The sequence below is a fragment of the Histomonas meleagridis genome (assembly GCF_020186115.1).
Source record: "Histomonas meleagridis strain 2922-C6/04-10x chromosome Unknown contig_4, whole genome shotgun sequence".
Classification (NCBI taxonomy): Eukaryota; Parabasalia; order Tritrichomonadida; family Dientamoebidae; genus Histomonas; species Histomonas meleagridis.
This window is the reverse complement of record NW_027150883.1, coordinates 374,038-401,922: the sequence shown is the minus strand read 5'-3', so window position 1 is coordinate 401,922 and position 27,885 is coordinate 374,038. Positions and strand designations below refer to the sequence as shown.

Genomic DNA, 27,885 nt, shown 5'->3' with positions numbered 1-27,885 from the left:
CAGTAAAAGAATTGTTAAAGCCCAAATCAAAATTGTCGAAACTAAACGCAACAAATCAGGGACATATGCAGGTATTTGTCCTTTTGGTTCTATTGCAGAGAGTGCGCCTGGTAATCCGGTCAGAAGAATAAAAAATTGTGTCTTGACATCGAGTTGTGTAATTTTAGAAAGATTGCCTAATGAAAGACATATTCGTTCCATAGCAAAGTACAAAAACAAATGAGAAACTGTTGAAAAGGCAAATGTGATATGTTTTGGTTCTAATTCAAATGACCTTGAATTAGATATGAATGTGAGAATTGAAATTGAAAAAGCGGAGAGAGAAGCCCATAAAAAGGATATTATATGCCCTTTTTCCTCATTTTTGACTTTGTTTTTGTAAAAAACATATCTGAAAGCAATAAATTCAAATGAATTTATGAATAAATTGATGAAAAATGATTGAACAGGGAAACTTTGAACTTCTGGGATGATAGCTGAGATAGCAAACAATTTGATAAATGCAGATATTGCAAAATAGAGAAGAATTGATGGGAGCAGTTTCTTCATGTATTGAAGATTAATATCTAGCCCAAAAGCGCATCCTACGTATGGGAGAAATCCGATGATTATAAATAGAAGAAAAGAAGAAAACATATTGACCAGTTTGGCTTGATCAAAAAGTGTCACATTAACGTTCTCTTTAATAGAACTTTTTGAATTTTTAAAACATCTGCAGATTTATTAAAGGAAGAATTATCATTTTTGCATAACAAAAGAAGCTTCATCATAGCTATGAATAATAATGAACATTAAGATGAAATAATTTGTTTATTCAAAAGAGTGATGTCTTTTTCATAATGTGAACAAATTCTTCATAAGATACTTCACCATCACCATCACGATCAGCTTCTTGTATCATTTCCCTAAGTTCTTCATCAGTAAGATTTTCTCCAAGTTCAATGCTTACACGTTTTAAATTTTTGAATGTGATTTTACCAGTATTGTCATCATCAAAGAGGCGAAATGCTTTTCGAATTTCATCTTCTGGGTTCCTCTCTTGCATTTTCTTTGTCATCATTTGCAAAAATTGAGCAAAACTTATTGAACCAGTTCTTTCTGTATCTACATCATTGATCATTCTACGAATTTCTTCTTTTGTTGGGTCAAATCCAAGTGCTTTCATTGCAACTTTTAATTCTTTAGCATCAATAGACCCACTTCCATCAGTATCGAAAAGATCAAAAGCCTCACGAATTTCTTGTCGTTGTTCTTCAGAAAGTTCGCTTCTTGCTTTGTTCTCTGGGGTTTGAGACATTTTGGAATTTCAATTCGAGCAGACATTCTCAATTTTGATACAAACATTTTTGGGGTGGTTTATGCAGAAAAAGGGTCATCAACGATAGATATTAATGAATAATAACCGTCATATTTATTCAAAAATTTAAACGGTCGGAAACCTTTCTGTTGTCATTTTAAAAATCTTTTTTCATTTCAAAGTCAATATGGAATAGTAACAGTATTGCCTTGGAAAATATTCACCAATTGCCAATAATCAATATTAATTTTCTAAATATTTCTTCAAGCATGAAGTTTATATCTTAGTAGATGTGCTACAAAACCTTTTATAAAAGAAGTGCTGTTGGAGCTTTGCTATAAAAAATATTTTTGAATTGTGTGTAATACAAAAATATGATATCTACATAATCTATCTAATCCTTAATAATGCTTTTACATTGTAACTCATTACAAAGGCATTTAATTGAGTGTCTGCAACATATAGTATGTTATACGTTATAAGTTATATCTGATATATTTTCAGAAAAAATTAATATTAATATTTTCTTTGTCAAGACGAGTTGTTAAAATTGAAAATTAATAATTTTAATAAATATTATAAAAACAAATGGTTTAAAATTAATGCAAGCAAACAATCTTTGATCGATCAAAAGCTAGTCTCATAGAAAAAATCACAATGAAATCAAATTGATCATTTTGAATTTTCGAAATAACTTAAAAATAACACCATAGCGCAGTTTATGTTTTTTTTCTGGAACAATTGTTTTTCTACGTTTGGAAAATAATAAACGTGCACATTACAGTTCCATGGCAAAATATTTCAAATATATCAACGGTTAAATTTGTGACATCATTGAAAAAAAATTTTTGCGATATTTCAGAAGATTATATTTTGACAAAATAGGCGATTCAAATAATCCACTCTAGAAACTCAAGAAAAGAGTTTTTCTTATATTATCTCAATAAAAACTTTATGTATGTATACATTTGATACTGAATCTGGTGTTTAAAAGATGTATTTTAGGAAATTAAATTTAACTATGATTTAAACCATGTTTACTACAAGGCAAACGATAAAAATCGTTTGAAAAGTGGTTTATAACCATTCAAACAAAACACAGAAAATGCCACCAAAAATTTTGGGAAAAGATAAATCTCAATGATTTTGCAAGGGAAATCTTCCGAGGAATGCATCAAAAGAAAGGGGTAATTCTGATTTTTAATACTTTATTGTTTACGTTTGTGAATTATTTGAACTGTATTCAGAAAATTGAGAGCATGAACAAATCATAAATCAATGGAATTGCCACGCCCTGAGACTGAATTCTTTGCTGAAGATGAGTTCATCCGATGTCTAGAAGTAGATGTGCCTGGTGAAGTTATCTCACATGATGTATTGGCCAATATGATTCGGTCAAGATTATACAAATTCATATTCATCATAGATTCTAGGTTTCCATATGAAAACAAAGGAGGCCATGTTCGTGAAATAAATGGGTTCCTATATGTCTTTAACATCATTGACAAAAATCAACTTATAAAGTTTTACCATAAATTCAAGAAAAAGGGAGAATGTATAGCAGTTGTCTTCCACTGTGAGTTGTCCTCAAAAAGAGGAAGAGATGTTATCCGTTTATTCCGCAATTATGATCGAGAACAAAACCAACACCCACATGTTTCATTTCCAAACATATTCTTACTACAAGATGGCTTTAAGGCTTTTTACAAGAACCACCAAGATATGTGCTTTGGCGATTACATTCCAATGAGACATCCTGACCATGTCAAAAACGGAGATTTAAAAAAATGCCAAAAATACTTCGACAGTTACATGTTAGGAAAGCCTCAGTCTCTGTATAACCATAAGAGTAGAACATTCTGGAGGAATGAAAATGTCAATTCAATGCCAGACGTTTCAACAGATTTCACTCGTTTCTGACACACGTCTTTCACATGATTTTTCTTTAGAAGCATCGGAAGAAGCAAAATAATGTTTATTTATATATTACAATTTCTTAAGTGTGAAACTTAAGATAAAACAACATTTTAAGGCGAATTTGATTAATAAAAACCTTTAGTTTTCGAAAGTTGTTGTTTTAAGATAATTAATCCAAAATTGCATTCAATCACATGAAATTATTTTTCACAAATAATTCATTTACAGTTACTTAGCTAACATTGCTTTGATGATTTTTATTACCATTTGTATTGTTTCATATCTGATATTTATTTTTAATTTTTTTTTTAGATCTGAAAAAATTCAACTCAACAACCTAACTTTGCATTTAATTTGAGGCACAAGATTCTAATGGTGAATCTTCATTTTCTTTTGGTATGAAAATCATCAAATGCAAATGAAGACGAACTTTATGATGAATTTGCAAATCTTATATTAAATAGTTGTTTCAATGTACCGGATGATTCATTGATTGAATCTTTTGCTTGCAATAAAAGATGTTTTTGTGTTAAATAAAGATTTTTTTACAAAATTCCAACATTTGTTTAAAAATTATTTTTTCTGGATTTCACAATCCGGTGGTATATCAAATTTCACGGGGCGAGAAAAATCATCATGGAACGGATCATTTTGTGGTGATAATGGATAATCTGTCCATGCAGGTCGACTTGTAGGCTTTGATGAGTGTTCCTTGTGTGAGCCACTTTTGCTGTGGTGTCTTTGGTGCTTTTTCTCTTCCGGGCGAGAGCTCATCGCTTGTTTTATTTATTTATTATTGCAAATATAAAACCGTTTTTTGACAGTATTCGAAATGAGCAAAGAAAACGAGCCAACGTTATATGACAAAATAGTTAAAGTTAATCAAAGTGCCCAAGCATGTCACCAAGAAACAGACGATGCCTTAAAGATATCAAAAAAAATCATATTATTTAATTTGCTTAAAAAGATTCAAGAAAACCCACCATCATTCTTGGCAGATGACAATGTACAAATGAAAGAGTTGAATGAAACTATTATTAACCTAGAGAAAAAGATAAATCAATAGTTATATGAAAATAAATTTGAATTTTTCTTTATAATTGTTCTGGTGTGATGTAAATCAAACTTGCTGCAAAGCCGCTCGATTTCTTAAGCTCAATGTCATTTTCTAATATTTGTTTTCATACATTGAATTTACAAAGCATAAATAAAAATTTATACACAAATGTTTAAATGGCCTTGTGTTGTTGAATTATATTTGTTGAATAAAAACCAATTAAGCTTAATTCTCTTTTTATTTGTTCATGATAATATTATAAGATATCTTCTTATTTTTTTAAGCATTGAAAGTGGTTCACCATTATTATGTCACAAATGAAGTTTGAAAGTATGTTTTTCATTTATTACTCAGTATCTTAATATAGTACTTAAAATAAAAGCAGTTCTATACGAATATCATTTTCATCAATAGGAGTACAATCCTATATAGTTGTTGTTTTTCATGGCAAACAACAAACATTACGATGCGTACAATTCAAAATTTTTTCTGAATCTGAAACTTCATATTGATAGAAACATCTTATAATTGGTATGTAAATTGTTTTAATATATTAAATGAAAATAATTTAAAAAACAACACATAAACTTTTTATGAAAAACAAGTTCACTACAAGTGTTTATTTGGGTGTTCTACTGAATAAAGCAATTTAACTATTTCCATCTGATGATATCGATATGCAAGATCTGATGCTCTCATAAATAATTTAAATAATTTGCAAATATTGTTTTGAATTATCAAATAAATAAAATAACTGTTAAATAGAGCTAATTTACATCTTCTATATTAATATCATTTCCTCCTTTCTCAAGAAGCATTTCAACTATAGCCAGAGATCCACAAGATGCGTTCATCAGTGGTGTGCGATATAATAAAAATAAATTCCGAATATTATTTTGAAATTCTGAAATATTAAAATAAATTTTAAATCAAACAAATAAATATCTTGAGTATTAATATCAATATTTTCTTGCTCAAGAAGTAATTTAACTATATTACAATGGCCATTTCTGGATGCTATATTAAGTGCTGTTTGAAATATTTAAAATAATTTCCAAATATTATTTTGAAATTTCAAATTATTAAAATAATCATTAAATAAAGCAAATAAATATCTTTTGCATTAATATCAATTCCTTCTTGTTCAAGAAGTAATTTAACTATTTCTGTATAACCTTCATCAGATGCCCAAATAAGTGCTGTTCTAAATATTTTAAATAATTTCCAAATTTTATTTTATTATATCAAATTATTCAAACAAATAACATATAATACAAATAAATATCTTTAATATTAACATCAATCCCTTCTTTTTCAAGAAGTAATTTGACAATTTCAGTATGACCTTTTGCAGATGCATTTATAAGTGCTGTTTCAAATAATTTAAATAAGTTTCAAATATTATTTTGAAATATAAAATAAAAAAAATAAATATAAAATAAAATAAACAAACATTTTTAGCATTAATATCAATCCCTTCTTTTTCAAGAAGTAATTTGACTATTCCAGTATGACCTTTTGCAGATGCTTTTATAAGTGCTGTTTCAAATAATTTAAATAAGTATCAAATATTATTTTGATATATAAAATAATAAAATTAAATAATAAATAATGCAAAAAATTATCTTTAGCATTAATATCAATACCTTTTTGATCAAGAAGTAATTTGACTGTTTTGATAATACCTCTCCAAGATGCGACAATAAGTGCTGTCCAAAACATAATCAACAGTTTCCAAATGTTATTTTCAAATTTTTAATAATAAAAATAAATTTCGAATCATGTAAATGAATACCTTTAAAATTGATATTAATTCCTTCTTGGTCCAGAAGTAATTTAATTATTTCAGTATCATCATTCCAAGAGGCATACATTAGTGCTGAATTTAATAAAATAAATAAACGCCAAATATAATTTTCAGATTTTGTTTTATTCAAATTGATACCTGTGGCATTTATATCAATCCCTTTTTGTTTAAGAATGAAATCAATAAATTCAATATTTCTCGAACCTATAGAAAAAACTAAAATATTTTTTGGAATTTGTTTATCTTTAAAGAAATATTTGGTAAGATATATATTTCCAATTCTTGCTGATTCATTAATAATACCATTATTAATTTTCATTCCTTCTTTAATTAAATATGAAAAAATTTCATAATTATAAGATGAAATACACTTCTTTCCTAAATCTTCTAATTTTTTAATATGACATATTTTATTTTCATAAAGATAATGAAAGATATCATTTCGATGAAATCCAATTGCTGTTTCATATGCATCTTCAAATGATGAATGATTTTGTTCACATAAATGAATGATTTCTTCATTCCCTCCTGCAACTGCATATTTACCTGTGTTTTTTACATTTGCTCCATTCATAATTAAATATTTAAAACATTTAACTGATGAAAAAAAAGCTGCATAATCAATTAATGAAACATTTTCTTGATTAACAAATGAACATCTTTCATAAAGTGATCGTTCAATAGCTTGATTAAAATTAAAATTATTTTGTGATGATATTTCTTGAAGTTTTTCTATTTTATCACTTCGAATTATTTGAGCAATTTCACTTGGATTATGTCCTTCTTTAACATATTTCTTATGAAGCTCCCAATCATTCTTTGAAAGCTCTTCATAGTTTGTGGATAAGTAATTTGAATATGGTATTTGTGAATCGTTTTTTATGATATTTATTCTTTCATTTGCCATGTAATGTACGAAATATGGTTTCATTTCATTTTGTATAACTTTTGGTTCAATAAAATGTTGTTCAATCATACTATTAAGAAGGTATAATCCTGATCCTTTGTAATGATGAAGAAGAAAATCTACAAAAATATCATAAATCTTTGATTTACTATTGATGTTTTCCTCAATTTTTTCAATTTCTTTAATAAAATCTAAACATATATCAAAGTCATATATTTTTATAGTAAAACATTTAAGTGTTACTCCACTAATAATTTTATTAAAAGTGATTGGATAAACATTATCAAAATTATCCATAATTAAATTTGCTGATTCTACAATATTTTCGTGCTTTAAGTTGAAAATTATTGATTGCATTGATTCCCATTCCATAAAATTGGATATATGCCCCAGCAAAAAATATGAGCAACTATAGAATTTTCAAAAGACGATGACACTTTTTTGGGAAAAAGCATTTACTGTTAAGTTTCTATATATCGGTATTTTATTTTATTTGAATTTTATTGGGTGTATAATGACATTTTTAAAATGTCCGATAGTAACATAAACGGTTTATCAATCCTGATAAGTAATAATTGCAGGAAGAAATGATTTTTCGAAATAATTTTTTCTTGTTTTTTTCCTATGGACACTATTTCACATTAACACTAGCAATTCTGGCTTACATTGTAGCAGAAATTATGTATGCTAAACCTTCAAATTCAATATACTATCTCAGCAAAGAAATTCAAGATTTGGATCCAGAAAATATATCAGAAGGATTTGTTTATCATGTTTTTAAAGATGTAGTATATCCTGAAACTGTTGATCCATTTTTTAATTTGACCATTTCTGGTGGAATATTTTATCGAAAAGTTGAGTATTGTCAATGGGATCAAAAGGATCCAGATTTTTATTTTTATTCAGCTTTTCAAAATCTTTATGAGAAAGTATGGACCACAAAATTAATTGATTCTCAAAAGTTTTTAGATCGTAACTTCAACAATCCCAAAACCCTTGACATTCAATCTCTTGTTGTCTATCAAAATATCACATTTTATGACAACATTACCATCACTGATAATTTATATTATCATCCTATTGTAGCCATGCATAACATTACCTCTTTAGATCTTCAAGACTTTTCCGGGTCACCAGCCAGTGAACATTTTTCTTCTATTGATGAGAATTATTTTTATTATTCGAAAGATCAAAAATCTATTGAACGTATCCATAAGCATCCTACAGCAGAAAATGTACAAAAGTTATTTTCACAATGTAAGCCCGGAGATATTCGGGTTAGTTTTAATTCATTTTCACCACGTAACTTTACTATTTTAGGCCATTTATCAAATGGCACAGTGTCATCTGGGGAGTACAATGGAATTAAAATCGGGATAATACTTCCAGGCGATCTATCATTAAGTTATCTCCTTGACTTAATATTAGATAAACAATACGACACTCCGAATATCCATAATTTGGTTATATCAACAGTAATAACATCACTCGCAGTGTCATTGTTTAGGATATCACATAATATAACTGCTAAAATATGTAATGTGATGTTGGCCGCATTTATTAATATGTTGTTCAGAAGTTTGGTGTGGAAAAAATCATATTTAAACCCAATGATATGGGGCACGCTGTTAGTGATTTATGTTTCAATATATTATAAGGTAATGAGTGGAAATAGAAATAACTAAATTAATGAATATATAATATCAATAAACTAATATAGGATTTCATTTTTAAAATGATCGCATTTTCACTACAAAGTTATGCCCAAAAATTTTTTAATAGGAAATTATTATTTGTGTTTCCATTAACACTTTCAAATTTATTTAAAGAATTTGAAACTTAAAATATTATTTTGAATAGTGCTCATATAAGTTTACATAAAAGATCACATAAAAACAAAAATTTATCTCTTAAACTGAATGAAATAGTTATGTTATATTAATGACATTTAAAACGACTGACAAGTATACCCAAATTAACACAATGATTATGTAATTGCGATGATTTTTTTCAGTTTATAAAAATGATGTACCACCGATTGTGAAAATCCAGAAAATAATTTTTTTTAAATAATTGTTAAAATTTTATAAAAAATCTTTACTTAACATTAAAACACCTTTTATTACATGTAATGCATCATTCATCTTGAATGAGAATTTCATAAACTTCGTCAATTGTTTGATCAACTTGACGAAAAGATTCAACCAATGAATCATCTGTTACATCAAAACAACCACTCGATATAAGATTTGTAAACTCATTGTAAAGTTTTTCTTCATTTGTATTCGATGATTTTTCATTCAAATCAAATGAAAACGAAGACTCATCATTTGAATTCTGTGCCTTGAAATCATCAAAATTAAATTTAAAGTCAGGTGTTTGAGTGGAATTCGTTGGAATATTTTGTTCAAAATTAAATTCAAAAGATGGTATTTGTGTATTTTCCTGAGGTTTAGATTCTCCTTCTGGTGTATCTTCTTCTTCTTCAATATCTAATAAAATTTTATCTTCCTTTTTATTCGGAATTTGTTGAGATTTTTCATTACTAAATTTGAAAAAATCAGACTCCCCTCCATCAGTTTGCTTTGTTTCGGTATTTTCAGTCTTAGCCAAATCATGTTCCACTTCCTTGTCTGCTGAAGTCATATTATGATTAGAACGACCGTTAGCTATCATAGAAAAATTCAGTGTGTTATTTGAAAAGTGGCTCAAATGAAAAAATTGAGAATTGTTTCAGCGCCAAATGCAATGAAGGGTTCATTATCAGCCCGTGCAGCATCAAAAGCGATTGCAAGTGGAGCTTCTGAAGCAATTAATTTTTATACAAAAAATTTTGGAAAAAAAATTAATTTTGATTTAATTTGCCAACCAATTGCAGATGGAGGAGATGACACACTTGATGTATTAGCAGAGGAAAAATACCAAACAAATGTAACAGGCCCACTTCTTCAAAACGTAACTGCTCAATGGGGTTCAAGAGGGAAAACAGCTATCATCGAGATGGCTAAAGCATCTGGAATTGCACTCCTTGACCCAAAAGATTTAAATCCATTTAAAGCCACTACATATGGAACTGGACAATTAATTGAAGCAGCTGTTAAAAAAGGTTTCAAAGATATTTTAATTACTATTGGTGGCAGTGCTACATGTGATGGCGGGATTGGTGCATTAGCTGCATTAGGTGCCAAATTTTATGATTCTCATGGAAACAAATTTATTCCATATGGAAACATTTCTACCGGAAAAGTTGCATCCATTGACCTTGGGAATGCTCAATCTCTTCTTAAGGGCGTAAAAATATCCATTGCATGTGATGTTGATAATCCTTTACTTGGCAATCATGGTTCAATATATACATTTGGGAAGCAAAAGTTGTGTCCAAGCATCCAAAATAACCAACAAAAGCTCAAACAAGCTCTCTCAGATATGGAAAAAAACATCGCGAAATATTCTCATTTGATAACGAAAACAACAAACAAAAACGTCGAAAACTTACCCGGCTGTGGTGCTGCTGGTGGGTTTCCGCTTAGCTTTTGTCCTATTTTTGATGCGAAACTCGAAAGAGGTTCTTCGCTTGTTTTGAAAATTCTTGAGTTTGATAAGTATAAAGGGTCTGATTTAGTTTTCACATGTGAAGGCCAATGTGATGAGCAGACATTACATGGAAAAGGGCCTTATGCCGTTGTGAAGAAATTGGAAGGTTCGCATATCGTGTTCCTTTGCGGCGGTATCGAATCCGAAGAAGTTGAGAAGAAAATGTTGTCTGAAGGTGCGTCTATTGTTGCATCGATTACAGATCGTCCTGAAACTCTTCAAGAATGCATAGAAGCAACGCCAGAGCTGTTAAGAAGAGCAGCATTCAGACACACTTATTCATATTTAGTATCAAAACTTTAATATATGATTAATAAACTTTAATATATACGAAGTTAAGTTTATGTTTTTATATATTTTTGGAACTTTATAATAAGTTTAAATAATTTAAGTAAAAAATATACACTTTTAAAGTGAAGGATTTTTGTCTTTTTTGGATGAAGAAATAATACAAAAAATTGCTTGGAATTGCATAATTTACAACAGAAATTTGCCCAAGCATTAACTCCAATTATGTTTTTTGCTTCTTCTATTTGAATGCTTGGTATTATTTGGCGTTTTCATTATATGAACTTTCATTGTGATCATTACAATTTTGAAACTCAAATTTCAAATCATAGCACATAAATCTCATCATTTTTTTAACTTCTTCAGGTATTTAACAAATTATACCAAACACCTAAAACTAAATTATGGAGTCCAAAATTGAATCGTTCTTTGGAAACTTTCAAAAACTGTTGGAAAATAATTACATGTAAAAAACCACCAGCAGAGGTAAGACCAAGAAAGAAGTTTTGCCGCTACCCGATTCTCAACGAAAGTGAAATCAATGGGTTTTTTGACTATCTTCACTTTATATATTTGTAAAAAAAAAAAAATTCAATTAAAAAAAAACGTTTAGCTTTGGAGAATAGTAAACGGTCGAAACAAACGAGCACCAGTATTTTTCATTCATGAATGAAATCATAAAAATTTCCGAATGCTTATCAACAAGCATGATTTAGCAACATAAATTCAACAGATCAGATCGGGCTACTTCACAAACAGTATGTAATCCGCAAGTTTCCAATTTTATTTAAAATTTTATTAATTTAAACCTTCCATACAAGATTTATCTATGTTCTTTAGGTGCACCACGCATGAATGTTTTTAAAAAAATTGAATAAATTCAAATTAAGAAATCAAATTTCAATATACATTTCATAATTGCAACAATTTCTTGTTATTGGGCATTCTTCCCATAACATCCTTCTTCATCATTATTGCCTTGTATATACCAAACCTTTGCAATTGATTGAACAATGGTATAAATTTTAATTTCATGAAATTCCACATTTACCGAATTTAAAATCAATGACATTTACATGAATTCTGGGCTATCCTTACCCTATAGATATTGATCTGTTCTAAATAACGAATACTTTTCATATCATCAAATGAACTATTTTTAGTAATATTACTTGGAATTACAATAACTTCTCAGTAGCCAATTTAATTGCAATGATTATTAAGTCAAATATTCCATGTGTTTATAATCAACAAATTTATAATTGGGTAATTTCAATTATTTAATTAACTTTTATGTTTTTAATTTCCAATTCTTATGATTTATTAATTAATGATGATAAACAATTAATTCTTCAAAATACAATGTACCATTAATTTAATAACAATTACACTTTCATGTCGTATCATTGATGCGATATTTTCTGGAATTATTATAACTTATTAGAAAGTGAACTTAATGAGGAATTTATATCATTAAAAATATTTTTGGCTATTCATGAAATTGGATCAAATGAATACGCTGCATTAAACTTGTTTTAGAACACTTAGACAAAATGAATTTAAACAGTGGTAAATAATTTTTTTAAAACCTTATACAAGTTCTAAACTATTGATCATGATTAACTTTTTACATTTTTTAATTTCTCGAACTTAATTTCATCTTCATAATTTTATATAAATATATTTTTAAACAAATAAATTTGATTGGGAAGAGCGCATTTGCCACAAAAATCTCTCTTTTAAGTAACACAATTAAATAAATCATTTTATGTAAACAAAATTTGTGTAAAAAAATTTCGAACAGATTAATTTAACTGTACTTATTTAAAATTTTCACATGGAATAAGCATTTTTCTTTAAAATTTTAAAATTTTTATCGATGAAAAATGGAAAAAGACTAAAGTTTTTCAGTTGTTTACACGGGGCGCCCCAAAGGAGATTCAATTACCAGTTTTAAAAACTCCAAATGGGAAACACTCAATCAGGGGAACAAGATGATAAAAAAATTCGTAGCAAATCCTCTTACTTTGGCGACAATGGTAGCTTTGGTGAAATGGATCACCGCGAAATAAAATCTGCAGTTAAACAACTTCAAGCACAAAGAATGCAATCTATGGATCCAGGTTATGGTACTTATCAACCACCTCAAAGCACGCAACTCAAAACAGCAATATCTGTGGGTAGACCAGATCCTTACATTTTAAATGTTAATGGAATTGATTTTCTTAGCTTTGGAATCAAAACCGAGGCATCATGCAAGATCGTTGTAACTGCCAACGGAAATATAAATTCATTCCGAATTCCAGCTTCAGATCGTATTGTATACTCAATTCCAATTCCTGCGTATACAAGTTTTGATCTTGAGATCACACCAGAGGCTGGAGAAATTCAGCCGTCTACTGGAGGATTTACCAATGTTTTAAAGCACATACTCAAATTTAAACTTTTATCTGATGAAGGAGAAATGTATTTCAATTTCGATCAGCAGCAGCTCTTAACAAGCAACGAAGTGTTTACAATTGCCGTTGGAAAACGTTGTCGGATGGAAAATAGCAACGAAACAGAAAAATGTTGTATTTGCAGAACAAATGATGCGTCAATTGCAATTGCGCCATGTGGACATAAGGTCCTTTGTGATGACTGTTTAGAAGTCAAACAAGCAAAATTACATCACTGTCCATATTGTAATTCTTTGTCATCATTCTAAAAGATGGTTTTATTATTTTTAAATTGATTTATTGGATTCCGGAGTCGTTTTATTTTTCGTTAATTGTTGTGGAAATATTTGTTTTTTTTGTTGAATTAAATTAAAATTTTAACTAAAGAAATTTTCTAACAATTTTTCGCTTGTCAAAGCATTTTGAATGTAACTATTTTTGCCTAAGCTTGGTCACTCACTTTTGGAGATGGCAACAATTTGTGGAAATCCTTTTCCTTATGGCCCGAAAATTGCATCAGATGAGCAAGACGAAAGAGAAGAAGCTCTTGCTGAAATTATTGAATGGTTAAAAAAACAAACACAATTTGATGAAGAAGACGGACAAAAGCTTTGGTATGTTCTTATTAATGGCCTCTGGAAGACAGATATGGTATTAGTTCAACATTCATTTTGCAAAAAAATTTCTGCTATATTATTTAAGATTCCACAACAATTTGTCAAGACTTTTATGTCCACATTCTTTTCAGGGATGGCCAAACAGTGGGGCCAACTTGATAAATGGAGGATTGAAAAGTTTTTAGTTCTTGTCAGGTATTTTCTGAATACAATAATTGAATGGTGTCAAAAAAACAATGAAATTGAATTCCTCTTACAATTATTTAATGAAGTATTATCATTAGAAACAGGCACAGGTCTTCAATTACAATTCATTGATGTAATTACTGAGCCACTCACAAAACTCATAAAAGAAAACACTAAAAAAAATTCGAAACTTGCAAAGCCATTTTTCGAAGTGTTCTCATCAGCTACCACAAAAACAGGATTAGTTTTAAGGATCCATGAAAAACTTGTCGAGCCATTAATTAATAGCGATGGCGAATTTTTCTTTGGAAATGACGTCGAAGCGTCTCTGAACTTCTTTAGATACTTCATTAACATACTTAATAAGTCTTTAAAGACGCCAGCCGAAGTTGTGCAACAAGTCTTGCAATTAAGATATGACGTTGCGGCGCAAGTGAGGTTGGAAATTAAGACAATATTAGAGGTGCAAAGTCAATTAGGAAAACCTGCTGAAAAAATAACAACAAATGAATAAAGATATTATTAATATATTATTAATATATTTGTATGGAGTTTAACTTTTTGGTAATAAAACGAATGAATAAATGTGTTCGGGTTTAAGGGAAGAAATGACATAAAATTTTAAAATTAAGATTGGATACAATTTGTATTTTGAAACTGTAAAATAAATTTAAAATTGAAGCATCGGCAAAAAGAGGAGATTGATATGTTATGTGAATAGAGAAGGAAAAAATCGGATATATCTTCAAAAATTAATAATTATTTATAAATCATAATGAAACAAGGAAGAGCAACAATTTTGGCTATTAGGCTGCTTCTTACTGAAATTGGTCTAATGAAATAAAATCACGATATCTTGGGAAAACACACAGCTTTAAGGTTCATCATACGTTAAACATTAACGGTCTCTGGCTTCTGTAAGAAAAATGAAAAAAAAGAGTACATCAAAAAAGAAAAAAATAGCTGAAATCACAGATCCTAAAATTCGACGATGCTCTTCTTGTGGTAAGCATTTCAAAGCAGGAGAAACATATGTTCTTTGTACTAAATGTGCAGGATTTTTTCTATGTTTGGAATGTTACTCTATTGGTGCTGAAGCAAAAGGCCATCTCAGATCTCATCCATGTATAGCAATTGAGCCACAAAATCAAGAAATTTATCAAGAAGGATGGACAGCTGAAGAAGAAGCACTTCTCTTATACTCGATTCAATCGTGCGGTTTAGATAACTGGCATGCAGTTTCTGATGTTGTTCTAACGAAAACTCCTATAGAATGCGAATGTCATTATAATGATACATATCTTTTATCAACAAATTCACCATATCCCACTCAGAAAATAATTCCGCCTAGCACTCTCCCTCCACCTCCTGATTATGACACATCACCAAGAGAATCATGTCCTTCAATTGCACATGACAAAAATCTGGCATTACTAAATAAGAAAGAAAAAACCACACCAGCTGAGTATGCAGGTTGGATGCCGCGTCGCCATGAGTTCGAAGTAGAATATCTTAATGATGCCGAACAATTAATTTCCGATATTTCATTTTCAGAGAGCGATGAAACCATAGCATCACTTGAAAAGAAGCTCAAGTCCCTTCGTATCTATAATGAGCAGCTTGAGGAGCGTCATTTTCGAATTGACTTTGCCATTGATTATGGCATGCTCGATAAAGAATTCAAGACGTTTGGCGCTGAAACAAAAACAGAGAAAGAAATGGAAGAAACTTTAATTCCTCTTGCTCAAATTCTTCCTCGTGACGTTCTCGAGAACTTTATTCGATCATGCGAAAAAGAAGTTCGACTTAAAGAACAGATCAAAAACTATAGAAAGTGGCGTCAAAACGGAATTATAACGCGTGATGAGGGACTTCTTTTTGATAAACTTGAACAACTTCTTGAGAAGGACAAGTTGCAACAATCCGCAATTGATCAATGGAATCAAGAAGTTGTTGCTCAAGCAGAATCGCCTGAATTTAGAGCAACGATTGAGACGCAGCTTCTAAGTGAAGAAGAAACAAAATTATGTCGAGAATTAAGCATTTCGCCTCACAGCTATTTAAGAATTAAAACGTTGTTACTAAGTGAGTTCACAGTTTATGGGGAAATGTCATTGGAAAAAGCTGTTTCATTCATGCCAAACCACAGAAATGTAATTTCTTCAATTTATGAGTGTTTGAAAAACCAGGGATTGTTTGTGAAAGCACCTGGTTATTAATAAATGTTTGTTTTATGTAGAATGTATCATTTTATATTTTGAAATCACACATATGGACTTTATTATATGTATTGAATAAAGTTACTCTAAAATGAGAAAAATTTTTTTTTACTTCTTTTATTTTTTCTTCCTTTGCTAGTCGTTAAAAGTGGGAGTATACTAATTCTGAACTAAAATATTTTTATACATTAATATCAAGTGCGGAAATACATAAAATGTAGGATCGAAAGATTTAACAATCGAAATTTCAAAAAACGTCATTATTGCATCTCCTACTTATTTAATCGTTAATCTCCTACTTATTTAATCGTTAATCTAATAATATTATTAAAAAAAATATTACAGGATTTAAAGTTAAAGGAAATGCATTTGCTTTCATTTGACCGAACAAATGCGAACAGACATTCGCAATTTAATTTATGAATCGGACTTCTGAGTTTTTTAACTATCTGAAGCAAAGTCCACATCAAAATGTTTCACAATCTCGTCCACCTAAGAGCCCTTCTAAATTTACTGCTGCTGCAAATGATATCAAGTCACGTCTTTTGTATGCATCTGATTCAATCGATACACTTCGTTCCCAAATGAAAAACGAAAGTTCATTCTTCCAAGACGAGCCACAGATCCAAGAACTCATTTTTAATTTAAACCAAGACATTGGATTTATTAACAAAAAAATTCTCGAATTAGAACAAATGAAGCCACAACCTCCTCATGGATATAACGTTGCACAAAGTCTCCGTCGTGTTCTTGTTGCTATTACTGAAGATTTCAAGACTGTTATCCAAGAAAGAAGTGAATCAATTCAGGAAATTTCGCAAAGAAGACAAAATTTCGGAACAACAAATGCGCCAACAACTTTTTCCACCACGTATTCTGCTGACGAAGTCGAGATTCCAATGCAAGGCTTAATGATGGAAGAGCAACATCAAAGAGAGCGTTACGATATGGTTCGAAATGTTGAACAATCAATCAACGAAATCTCACAAATGTTTGTTAGGCTTTCAGAGATTATTGCTTCCCAAGATTATGAAGTATTTCGAATCGACCAAAACACAGAAGATGCGTTAAATAGCGTTAAAGAAGGACAAAGACAGCTAATGGACTATTTCACCAAGATAAAAGGGAACAAATGCTTGATGTTGAAGATATTTGCAATCTTAATTGTTTTCTCATTGGTGTTTATATTAATTGTATGAAAAATAAATTTGTATAAAATCTGTAAATTTTGTATTTTGTTGCTGAAATTAAAATTTAAAATTGGGACTTTAATTTTTAAATTGAACTTTTTTTTTGTAAATTTTTGTTTCCACCAATTAACGGTACAATTTGTAAAAATATATTCTTTCCATTAATATATTAAACATATAATATTTTTCAAAATAAATTGAATTCTTTTTTAAATGTTTGAAAATAAATAACATTTCTTAAATACCAAACGCAACGAATGCTTTATCAATTCTGGTTTTAGTAAAAATGTGCTCCGTTAATTCATTTCTTTCGTTACGATAAATCATTGCTTTTTATTCCTTTCACGATTAACCGTTGCTCGAACAATTGTTTCATTTTTACACAAAAATTGTGAGGGCAAAGAAAACGTTAGCATTGTTTCATCGCAAACATTTCAGAAAATACTGTTTTTTTTGGTGAAACAATCATTGATCAATAATTATTAGAAAATTTACTTTTTTTGAATTTTTACTTGGTCAGAAATTCCACTTTTGAATATATTATCGATAGCAACAAAGACTGTTTGTCAATTTAATTGCTTCAATTCAATTTTTCTAAAACCACCAAAAATGTTTTTCATCTTGCCACTCCTCTCGTACTCCATAGTTGAAATTATTGTCAACAATATAACGTATGCAACAGGGGAAACATTAGGTGGAGCATTCATTAATGCATCATCAATCAACAAATCTATTGATTTTTCAGAACTTGAAATTCTTAGTGGTACTATTACTTATACAGACACTGAGGTACAAGTAAGTGATATATATAAAAAAGTCCGTTTTTTAACAATATCTAGCAACGTGACATATGGCGATCAAAATTCTTTTCATTTATTCTTCTTTGGTGGATTTTTAAATGTAGAAGTTGTCAATTACTACGCGCCTGTTGACACAACTAGCGATTATCAATTTTCTCAATGTCAAAAATTACAATCCATTTATTTTTCAAACATTACTGGAATTGGAGCTTCAACATTTTGGTATTGTAATGATTTGGTTAAATTCGAAGCGCCAACACTAGTTTATATTGGTCCTAATGCTTTTGAATGTTGTAATAGCATTGAAACATTATCATTTCCAAATGTTTCCAAAATATCAGAAAATTCGTTTGCATACTGTTTAAAGCTTCATACCATTGATCTTCCAGAATTAAGGGAAGTTGGTGAAGCTTCATTTACGTATTGTTATAAAATTCAAGCAGTTAATTTCCCCAAACTTGAAAATGTTTCCGATTCAATGTTTTCCCATTGTACTGCACTAGAGGATGCTGAATTACCTGAGATAAAAGTCATCAAGCCTTACGGCTTCACATTCTGCTTTTCTTTACACGAAGTAAAGTTTGCAAATGTTGTTTTGGCCGAAGAAGGAGCTTTTTCTTCATGTCTCTCACTTGAAAGCATATACTTACCTTCATTAACTGATGCAGGCTATGCCTTTATTGAGACCTGCCTTTCGTTAAAAAATCTTTCGTTACCAAATATAATTCGTATACCAGATTATTTATTTTACAACGCAGATATTCCAGAACATGTATACTTCCCAAAAATTGAAACTATTGGAACATATGCATTCCATGGGTCAAGAGTTGTTCAACCATTTTTTGAAAATGTCACATCAATTGATGATTATGCATTTTGTTATTGTAGTTTTGAAATAGATACTATTTCATTTCCCTACTGCACGACAGTTGGAAATTTTGTTTTTAGGGGTGCTATTGATATCAGATTTGTATCATTTCCAATATTAGAAGAATGTGGGCAGTACATGTTTTTCGGCTGTCCCCTCATTGAGAGCTTAGATTTACCATCACTTATTCGATGTGAACCATATGCATTTGCTGGGATGGAATATTTACAGAATATTTCTCTTCCTAAACTTGTTGTGATTGGTAGTAGCCCATTTTTTTCGTCAACAAACATTAAAAACATTGATTTATCCAGTCTTCAAAATGCAGGAGACAACTTCTTGACGACCGTTAAAATAAGTGAATTCACTTTAGAAAAGTTGAATTCAATTGGATCGAATGCTTTCTCCAACGAAGTCATTGAAAAAGTTTATTTTCCGAACGTCGAAACCGTTGGCGATTATTTTATGTATAATTGTAGTAATTTAGTTGAAGTTAATTTACCTAATCTTAAATCCATTGGCTCATATGCGTTTAGTTATTGTGAGAAATTAATTTCGATTCATTTACCTAAACTTAATCATTTTGAGATTCAATTATTTGATCATTGTAATATTCAAAGTATTACTTTACCAGATATTATTCATATTAATGGCACCATTGCTAGTGATTGTCATAATTTAGAGCACATTAATTTAACACGAGTCATATATATCTTGGACACAATCTTTATTAATTGCGACAACTTAAAAGAACTTAACTTAAACACTGTAACCACAGTAAATAATGGGCCAATAGCCATTCATTGTAATCAATTAACAAACATATCTATGGATTCATTAATGTTATCACCAGAAGGACTATTTGCAAATATAAATAGTCTTCAATATGCGTCACTTAAAAAACTGAATTCATCTAATGGAAGATTATTCTACAATTGTACAAGTCTTAAGACGTTTGAGTTACCAAGTTTAGAGCGTGGCGAAGGAAGTAGTGATTTTGCATATTGTACATCAATAGAGACAATTAACATACCATTGTTAGTTCGTATCCCATCTGGTCGTACAACATTTATCCAATGCACTTCATTAGTCACAATTAACTTACCAACAATTGTTAAAATTGGCGATGCGTCATTTTTTGGATGTTATAACTTAAAGAATGTCGGATTAGGACGTCTTACAACGATACCCACGTATTGTTTTGCTGGTTGTTCATCGATTGAATCATTATCATTAGATTCAGTCACATTATTAGAAGGCGATTTTCAGTTCTATAATTGCGTCAAGTTGAAGTACATTTATATGCCATTGTTAGGTACTATAACGCCAATTACGGCAACACATGCATTCACAAATACGAATTTAACAATTTTAAGACTTCCAAGTACACCACCGGAAACATTTAACGATGATGCATTCGGCGAATTGGCAAATAGAATTAGTCTTTGTTTGCCTTCTGAAAGCGCTTATGAGAACTACGTATGTAACACGACCGGATGCGACGTGGAACATTGGAAAGGTATTAACATTACTATAAACGAAAGACTCAAAGCGAAATGTAATGGTTACACTGAATTCGTAATAATTAAAGACGGAACATCAGAGACTTCGACAACAACGATCATTGTGGTCGTAGCGATTGTGCTGTTCTTACTGATTGTGGCAATCGCTTTGTTCACATACCTATATAGGAAAAAGAATAAGGAGAAAAAGGCAGTCGAAAGTACGCCGCACGTAAATATATCTATTGTGGATTCGATTTTATGAGTAAACGGTAATTGTTTTTAATTTTGAGTGCAATATACATAAAATTGATAATTAAATAAAATGTTCGTTCGATTGCGAATTTATGTTTGAGTGAATAAGAACTTCTGTATGCAAAACAATGCGAATTAAATTTCGATTTATTTGTTGAATTTAGAATAACAAAAAGACTTAAAGAAATCAATGGTTAAAATGTTTGTTCGATTGCGAATTTATGTTTGTGTGAATGATAACTTCTTTGGATGTGTTCTAAGTCAGGTTTTGTTTTAAAGGTTGATTTATTTTTGGAATAAAACTATAATCTATCGACCTTATATAAGGTAGACAAAGTCCTTTTGAGGTCTATTTTTATCTGTTACCAATAAAATTATATTTGAATATTGTTTAAATTATTTTGAACAGTACCAATAATTATTTCTTTGAAAGGTAATACAGACATAGATAAACTACTTATTGAACAAGAAGGTATTGCTAATGTTTATTTTTTCAAAATTTATTTTAATAATTTTCTATTTCGAAATAATATTTGGGAATTAATTAAACAGATTTTTCATTTTCATAATTCCATTTAATCGCATGTTTATCATTATTTGCAAATTAATTAATTCACAACATTACCTCAAAAAAATTTGTTTTATTTCGTATTTAATGAAATTATTTATTTATTCAGATTTTGGCATATATACATTTCCAGCAAACAATATTGCATTTGTTGAATTGTTCATTATCACGAAAAAGAAAGGGTGGTTTACCCAAATTATTTGTGGCTCGCTATTAAAAGAAAATCCGCCGGATTTCTTATGGAATTCCAATACTGACACAGCAGCTGCGACTGTTGAAGTCTCAGAAACATCGATTTTTGCTTTCTGATAAAATCCTGTAACATAATACTGGAATTCTTCGTTAGGGCATTCAGCATTTTCCGAGAAAATCAAATTCATTCCAAGTGATTTCATAACAGGAATAAGGTCTATGTCGGATGACAATTCGAACTTTGGCATTATTAATCTGATTTTGGTGTTTGACATCGAATTGATTCCATTCATAAATTCTTCTTCAGTGATTTCTGGTGGTGTTATTTTATATGGAAGACAAATAACCATCGAATAATCATCTTGGTAAGGAATACAAACCATTTTAAAAGTAGGAAGATTGGCTACTGGTAAGTTGATGGAATTGATAACCATGTACCTCATTGGAATTGAATCATCATATGTAAATTTCCATATGTCATTTGGGCTTTGAGCTTTCATATCAAATTTGGTCTTCCATTTAGAGTTAAAGTATATTGCATTGATTAAAACCATAGATGTATCACTCCTTAAGTTATCAACGACTTTGGGAATTACACCTCCTGTGGCTCTTTTGGCCGCTGAGTTGATCATGCTCGTTGCCGGTTCTGGAAAAATTTCTTGTTCAATTTTAATTCCGACATCATCAAGACACTTAAATAAAGAGTTTGGGATATTTAAAAGTTTGTTGACCCAAATTTGATTGTATGTATTAACACAACTCCTACTTTCTTGATCAATCAAGGTTCGAAGTTCTGAAGCAATTACTTCATCTGAAACGTCATTGTCAAGTTTAAGTATTTTAATAATTTCAGATCTGGTTTGTCCCTTGAATAATGATGGTGTCATTGACAAAATTATATAAATACTGATTGGTGAAACAATGTTATTCTTTTCAGGTTCTGCCAATAACTTAAACATGTCAAACGCTAGCTTGTTTGAATTTCTTGTGTTCTTGGATGGCTCTGAAAGAAATGATAAGAATCCCCCCATTTCCAACCTTCAAATTTAAATGTGAAGTGATATCGTAAATCAATTTCAGAACATTACACTAACGTTGGGCTCTGTTGAATCGATAAACCGTTATCAGCTGATAAAGCCGTTTATTTTATCGATATTTATCAATCCCCATCCTTACATTACACCCCACAGAGAATTCGTTTTAAGGTTGCTTAAAAAATAAAAGTTCTCGATAAATCTTCTAATTGTGGAAAGTTATTAATATATTTTTAATTTTTGCACCAAGAATTAATTTAAAGGAATTCAAAATTTTCTTTATATCAATGCATTTGGTTGCGATTTCCATTCGTTTTTGTGTTTTTCGATTATTTGTTATTTAATATGTTGTAATGTTTTTCATTTTGGGTAAAAATAGAGCAAAATGTGCATTGTGTTGCCAACATTCTGATTAAATAATCACTTAACATGAAAAACAATGTGAATCTGTGTGCTGCAGCAATCTGCCTAAGATGAAAAACATTAATATGATGATAGCTAATAATTTGAAATAGAGAGAGCATTAAAACTTAATTATTAAATTTTAAAATAAAAATGTTTATTTAGAAGAATAAAAATGTAGTAAGTTAATTATGATTTATAAATAACTTATTTGTGGATCTATTTGGATCATATGTTACACGTATTCCAAGTTTTCGTATTCCACTTGTATCACCTTCAGTTGGAATATGAGTTAAATGCATTTCGCATCCAGCTAACTTTTTAAAGCTTTCTAATACAGACACAACAGCAGGATTCATTATTGATGATACACCAAGTACAATCAATAACTCGTTTACATCAAGACTTGCTGATGTTGTATTATAAATGTTTTCTTTCATGTTACCTATTGATTGTAGAATTCCAGGAGCTAACAAATGCATTTCATCTGGAATTCCTGACAACTTTTTCCCAGCATTTATTAAAACAGCACTTGCAGAATGGAGTTCAGGTGAATTATATCCTTTTATAACTGTTCCATCTTTAAGTTGAATAGCAGCACCACAAAAAATTCCATGGTTACCTTTCCCTGGAATTGTTTTAGAAGTTTCAGCTGCTTTTCGAGCTGCTGCAACTACAACTCTGTCCTCAATTGAGGCTCCAACTTTTTGTAATAATGATTGCGATTTCATGACTGAAGATTTAGTTGTAATTCCTTCGGCAAAATCTGCAATACATCTAAGATGTCTACATATTATTTCCTGTTTAGATGCTTCTCGAATGACTTCATCAGAAATAATTCCTTCTGATATGCAATTAATTCCCATATCAGTAGGTGATTTATATATACATTCGGATTTGGTGATTTTTTCAAAGATACTCCTTAGAACAGGAAATGCTTCAACATCACGGTTATAGTTGACAGAACTAATATGATAGGCTTCTTCATGAAATGGATCAATTAGGTTATAATCCTCAAGATCTAAAGTAGCGGCTTCGTAGGCAACATTAACAGGATGGTCAAGTGGCATATTCCAAATAGGAAATGTTTCAAATTTAGCATATCCAGCTTTGATGCCTCTCATTGATTCATGATAAAGTTGGCTTAGACATGTTGCTAATTTCCCACTTCCAGGTCCTGGAGCGGTTACAACAACAATTTTTTTGGTGGTTTCAATATATTGACATGACCCAAAACCCTTTTCACTAACAATGTTTTCAATATCTGTTGGATATCCTTGAATAAATGGATGACAACAAACTTGAATTCCCATATTTTCTAACTTATTTTTAAATGATGTTGCTGAGCGTTGGTTTTTGTATTGCGTTATAACAACAGTAGTAACTGGAAGAGAAAAGCTTTTTAGGTCATCAATAATCTTAAGGACATCTAAATCGTAACTAATTCCAAAATCAGCTCTTAGTTTATGTCTTTCTATATCACTAGCATTTACGCAAAGAATAATATCAATTTCTGTTGATAATTCTTGAAGGAGCTTAATTTTGTTATTTGGATCATAACCAGGTAAAACTCTTGAAGCATGATAATCAAAAAGAAGTTTTCCACCAAATTCAATATATAGTTTATCTCCGCTTTTTTTAAGTCTTTGAATGATCTTTTCTTTTTGAGCATCAAGATATTTTGCACTGTCGAAGCCTATCTTCATCCAAATGTGAAATAAAATTTTGTTCTACAAAAAATTAAATAGTTTACAATTTATTTCAATATTTAAGTCAAAAAAACTTATTTCAAGAATTGGAACTATCCAATTATTGATCTATTTAGGAAACTTTTTAGTATATGAAACCTTATTCGCAAAAATATTTGGTAACCTTGGATTTAACTTTATCATTCGAAGATCATTTTCATCATCAATAGTTTCTGTTTTCGTATAAAAAGGAACCTTTAAGTACATTCGCGTTGGAGTTCGAGTTTGACTTTTAGGTCTTTTTTCGTCTTTATTATATTTATACATTTGACTTTTACCCAAAAAATCTAATCCATCCGGAATAGGTGGTTCTTTTTTTGCTGCTTCTTCAAACTCTGCTTTTCTTTTTCTAGCAATTTCAGTCATTTTTTCTTCTTCTTTCCATTTTTTAATTTCTTGTTTTCTTCTGATTCTTTCAGCTTTTTCTTGGATAATCTGATCAGGAGATGAATGAGGACGAGATGTAATTGTTTGGAAAACAGAGTAATTTCGTGATTGAATTTTTCTATTAGCATTATTTCGATTTCTTTCAGATCGAACAACAGTAATTCCATCAAGAACCTTCAAGTTCGGAAAGAGTGAGATTACATACTGACGATAACCTGTTTCAAGAGTGAGTGGATTCCCTCTCAAATCTAATGTTTGAAGAAATTTCATATGTAATAGTTTTGACATTGTCTTATGAAGGTCTTGAAGTTTGTTATTTGATAGGTAAAGTTCATTAACAAATTCAAGTTTTGGAATTTCTATTTCTGATATTTCATTATTTCTTGCATCAATAAATTTTAGCCGAATATTATTTTCAAGGTTATTGAGAGTCTGTAATTTATTATTAGGAATAAAAAGATATTGTAGATTTGGAAAACGTTTTAAATCTTCTGAAATTAAATTAGTAAAACCGGTTCCATCAGCAACAATTTCTTCCATATTAAAAGCACTTTCTGATAGATGTGATGCTATTTCTGAAAGAGGCCCTGGGAACTTTGAAATTTTATTTTTCATTTATAACGTTTTTGCCACTTTTTAAAGTTTCGCTTTTCGACCGTTTATTTGGCAAGTTCTTTAATTTTTGGCATATTTTGGTTTTATTTTTAAAAATGATCAAAGATCCAAAGAAAACTAAAAAAGTAATTATTGGAATTGATCTTGGAACAACATACAGTAGCGTTGCAATAATCAGAAATGGTTTCGTGGAGATATTAAGTAGTTCATCTGGAAGTCGATCAATTCCTTCTTATGTTACTTATGGTGATGAAATAATGGTAGGGGACACCGCAAAAGATCAAGCAATTTTTTACCCAACTTCATCAATATTTGATTCTAAGCGCATGCTTGGACGTAAATTTCATGATCCTCATATTCAAAATGACATGAAATTATGGCCATTTAAAGTTGTTGGGGTTGGATCAGATAATGTAATGATACAAGTTAACTTTCAAAATAAAGTCAAAGAAATATCTCCAATTGAAATATCTTCTGAGATTTTAAAACATTTAAAAGCAATCGCAGAAGAATATCTTGGATCCGAAGTCTCTGTTCGTGATGCAGTTGTTACCGTACCTGCTTATTTTACACCTTTACAAATTCAAGAAACCATCAAAGCAGGCGAACTTGCAGGTCTCAATATTGTTCGAACTTTACCTGAACCAATTGCAGCCACCATTGCGTATGGCATTAAAGAACAATCGGAAAATGTTCGAAATATTTTTGTTTTTGATTTTGGTGGAGGAACACTTGATGTATCAATACTTAAGGTTAAAGGCAATGATTTTGAAGCAGTTGCATCGAATGGTGATATGCATCTTGGTGGTCAAGATTTTGATAATAATTTGATTGAATATTTTGCCAAAATTTTAAACGATAAAAAGAAAATTGATATCCACGGAAACCAACGGGCAATGTTTTTAATGAGGAGCGCATGTGAGAAAACAAAAAAAACGTTGTCACAAACACAATCTACAAGAATATTTATTCCATCATTAATTAATGGAATTGATTTTGTTGAATCGATAAAACGTTCTACATTCAATGAGATAAATGAAGGACTTTATTCTAAAATAATAGCTCCTATCGAAGATGTCTTAAATGAAGCATGTCTTCAGAAAACAGATATTGACCAAATTGTTTTCGTAGGAGGTAGTTCACGAATTCCAAAAGTTGCTGAAATTATTGAGCAATATTTTAACAAAGAAAGAACAATTAATAAAAATATTGATTCTGATACTGCCGTCGTTACAGGCGCAGCTATAGTAGCAGCAAACATACTTAAAAAAGAAGAAGAAGACGAAGACGATGTTCCCATAATCCCAACAACTCCACAAGATCCAACAACTCAAACAACTCCACAAGATCCAACAACTCCAATAACTCCAACAACTCAAACAACTCCACAAGATCCAACAACTCAAACAACTCCACAAGATCCAACAACTCCAATAACTCCAACAACTCAAACAACTCCAATAACTCCAATAACTCCAACAATACCAATAACTCCAACAATACCAATAATTAATTATCATTCAGTTCTTGCTCATTCAATTGGAATCGAAGTTAATCGGAAATGCATGCATACAATGCTCAAAAAAGGATTAAAATTACCAGCAAAATCTCAATCAAGTTATTTTAGTCCAATGATCGCCAACAAAAATTCTTTGGCTCTTAAAGTTTTCAGTGGAGAAAATAGAGAAACGGTATATAACACTGAACTTGGAAAATTCCATATACAAAATCTCAGCATGAAGGATAATCGTGGCGCAATTAAAGTTGTATTTTTGGTTGATATTAATGGTATTCTTAACGTTGAAGTTGAAGATATCTATGCCGAAGAAGGCGGCAAAAAGAACTTCAAAGTATACCTCCAAAATTGATGTACATTTTCATTAATGAATAAAGTGATGTGATATAAAATCTAATTGAATGTTTTACATCTAAAAGCGGTTTGGATCGGTTCGAATAACTTGGAAACGCGCAGATAAAGCATTCAAAAATTTCGGTTT

At 30.2% G+C, this 27,885-nt stretch overlaps 11 protein-coding genes across 11 annotated transcripts; 7 read left to right on the top strand and 4 right to left on the bottom strand.

Annotated features, from left to right (window-relative positions):
• Nucleotides 1-814: 814 nt before the first annotated feature.
• Nucleotides 815-1,297, bottom strand: GO595_005892 (centrin; the record flags this gene model as incomplete). Its single annotated transcript, XM_067919183.1, has 1 exon — nt 815-1,297. One exon carries the CDS (start codon nt 1,295-1,297, stop codon nt 815-817), a length of 483 nt encoding a protein of 160 aa, XP_067773928.1.
• A 7,824-nt stretch (nt 1,298-9,121) lies between these two features.
• On the bottom strand, nt 9,122-9,661 carry GO595_005891 (uncharacterized protein; the record flags this gene model as incomplete). The annotated part of the gene is made up of 1 exon (XM_067919182.1): nt 9,122-9,661. The coding sequence occupies one exon, from the start codon at nt 9,659-9,661 to the stop codon at nt 9,122-9,124; it is 540 nt and encodes a 179-aa protein (XP_067773927.1).
• Nucleotides 9,662-9,733: 72 nt separating this feature from the next.
• Nucleotides 9,734-10,882, top strand: GO595_005890 (Glycerate kinase; the record flags this gene model as incomplete). Its single annotated transcript, XM_067919181.1, has 1 exon — nt 9,734-10,882. One exon carries the CDS (start codon nt 9,734-9,736, stop codon nt 10,880-10,882), a length of 1,149 nt encoding a protein of 382 aa, XP_067773926.1.
• Nucleotides 10,883-12,833: 1,951 nt separating this feature from the next.
• GO595_005889 (putative inhibitor of apoptosis) lies at nt 12,834-13,574 on the top strand (the record flags this gene model as incomplete). The annotated part of the gene is made up of 1 exon (XM_067919180.1): nt 12,834-13,574. One exon carries the CDS (start codon nt 12,834-12,836, stop codon nt 13,572-13,574), a length of 741 nt encoding a protein of 246 aa, XP_067773925.1.
• A 199-nt stretch (nt 13,575-13,773) lies between these two features.
• On the top strand, nt 13,774-14,622 carry GO595_005888 (Nucleolar protein,Nop52 containing protein; the record flags this gene model as incomplete). The annotated part of the gene is made up of 1 exon (XM_067919179.1): nt 13,774-14,622. One exon carries the CDS (start codon nt 13,774-13,776, stop codon nt 14,620-14,622), a length of 849 nt encoding a protein of 282 aa, XP_067773924.1.
• Nucleotides 14,623-15,034: 412 nt separating this feature from the next.
• Nucleotides 15,035-16,327, top strand: GO595_005887 (Myb-like DNA-binding domain containing protein; the record flags this gene model as incomplete). Its single annotated transcript, XM_067919178.1, has 1 exon — nt 15,035-16,327. The coding sequence occupies one exon, from the start codon at nt 15,035-15,037 to the stop codon at nt 16,325-16,327; it is 1,293 nt and encodes a 430-aa protein (XP_067773923.1).
• A 419-nt stretch (nt 16,328-16,746) lies between these two features.
• On the top strand, nt 16,747-17,526 carry GO595_005886 (putative syntaxin 5; the record flags this gene model as incomplete). Its single annotated transcript, XM_067919177.1, has 1 exon — nt 16,747-17,526. One exon carries the CDS (start codon nt 16,747-16,749, stop codon nt 17,524-17,526), a length of 780 nt encoding a protein of 259 aa, XP_067773922.1.
• A 600-nt stretch (nt 17,527-18,126) lies between these two features.
• GO595_005885 (leucine-rich repeat domain-containing protein) lies at nt 18,127-20,952 on the top strand (the record flags this gene model as incomplete). Its single annotated transcript, XM_067919176.1, has 1 exon — nt 18,127-20,952. One exon carries the CDS (start codon nt 18,127-18,129, stop codon nt 20,950-20,952), a length of 2,826 nt encoding a protein of 941 aa, XP_067773921.1.
• A 659-nt stretch (nt 20,953-21,611) lies between these two features.
• GO595_005884 (serpin family protein) lies at nt 21,612-22,733 on the bottom strand (the record flags this gene model as incomplete). The annotated part of the gene is made up of 1 exon (XM_067919175.1): nt 21,612-22,733. The coding sequence occupies one exon, from the start codon at nt 22,731-22,733 to the stop codon at nt 21,612-21,614; it is 1,122 nt and encodes a 373-aa protein (XP_067773920.1).
• A 590-nt stretch (nt 22,734-23,323) lies between these two features.
• On the bottom strand, nt 23,324-24,844 carry GO595_005883 (DUF1846 domain-containing protein; the record flags this gene model as incomplete). Its single annotated transcript, XM_067919174.1, has 1 exon — nt 23,324-24,844. One exon carries the CDS (start codon nt 24,842-24,844, stop codon nt 23,324-23,326), a length of 1,521 nt encoding a protein of 506 aa, XP_067773919.1.
• Nucleotides 24,845-25,983: 1,139 nt separating this feature from the next.
• Nucleotides 25,984-27,756, top strand: GO595_005882 (heat shock 70 kDa protein-like; the record flags this gene model as incomplete). Its single annotated transcript, XM_067919172.1, has 1 exon — nt 25,984-27,756. One exon carries the CDS (start codon nt 25,984-25,986, stop codon nt 27,754-27,756), a length of 1,773 nt encoding a protein of 590 aa, XP_067773918.1.
• Nucleotides 27,757-27,885: the final 129 nt, after the last annotated feature.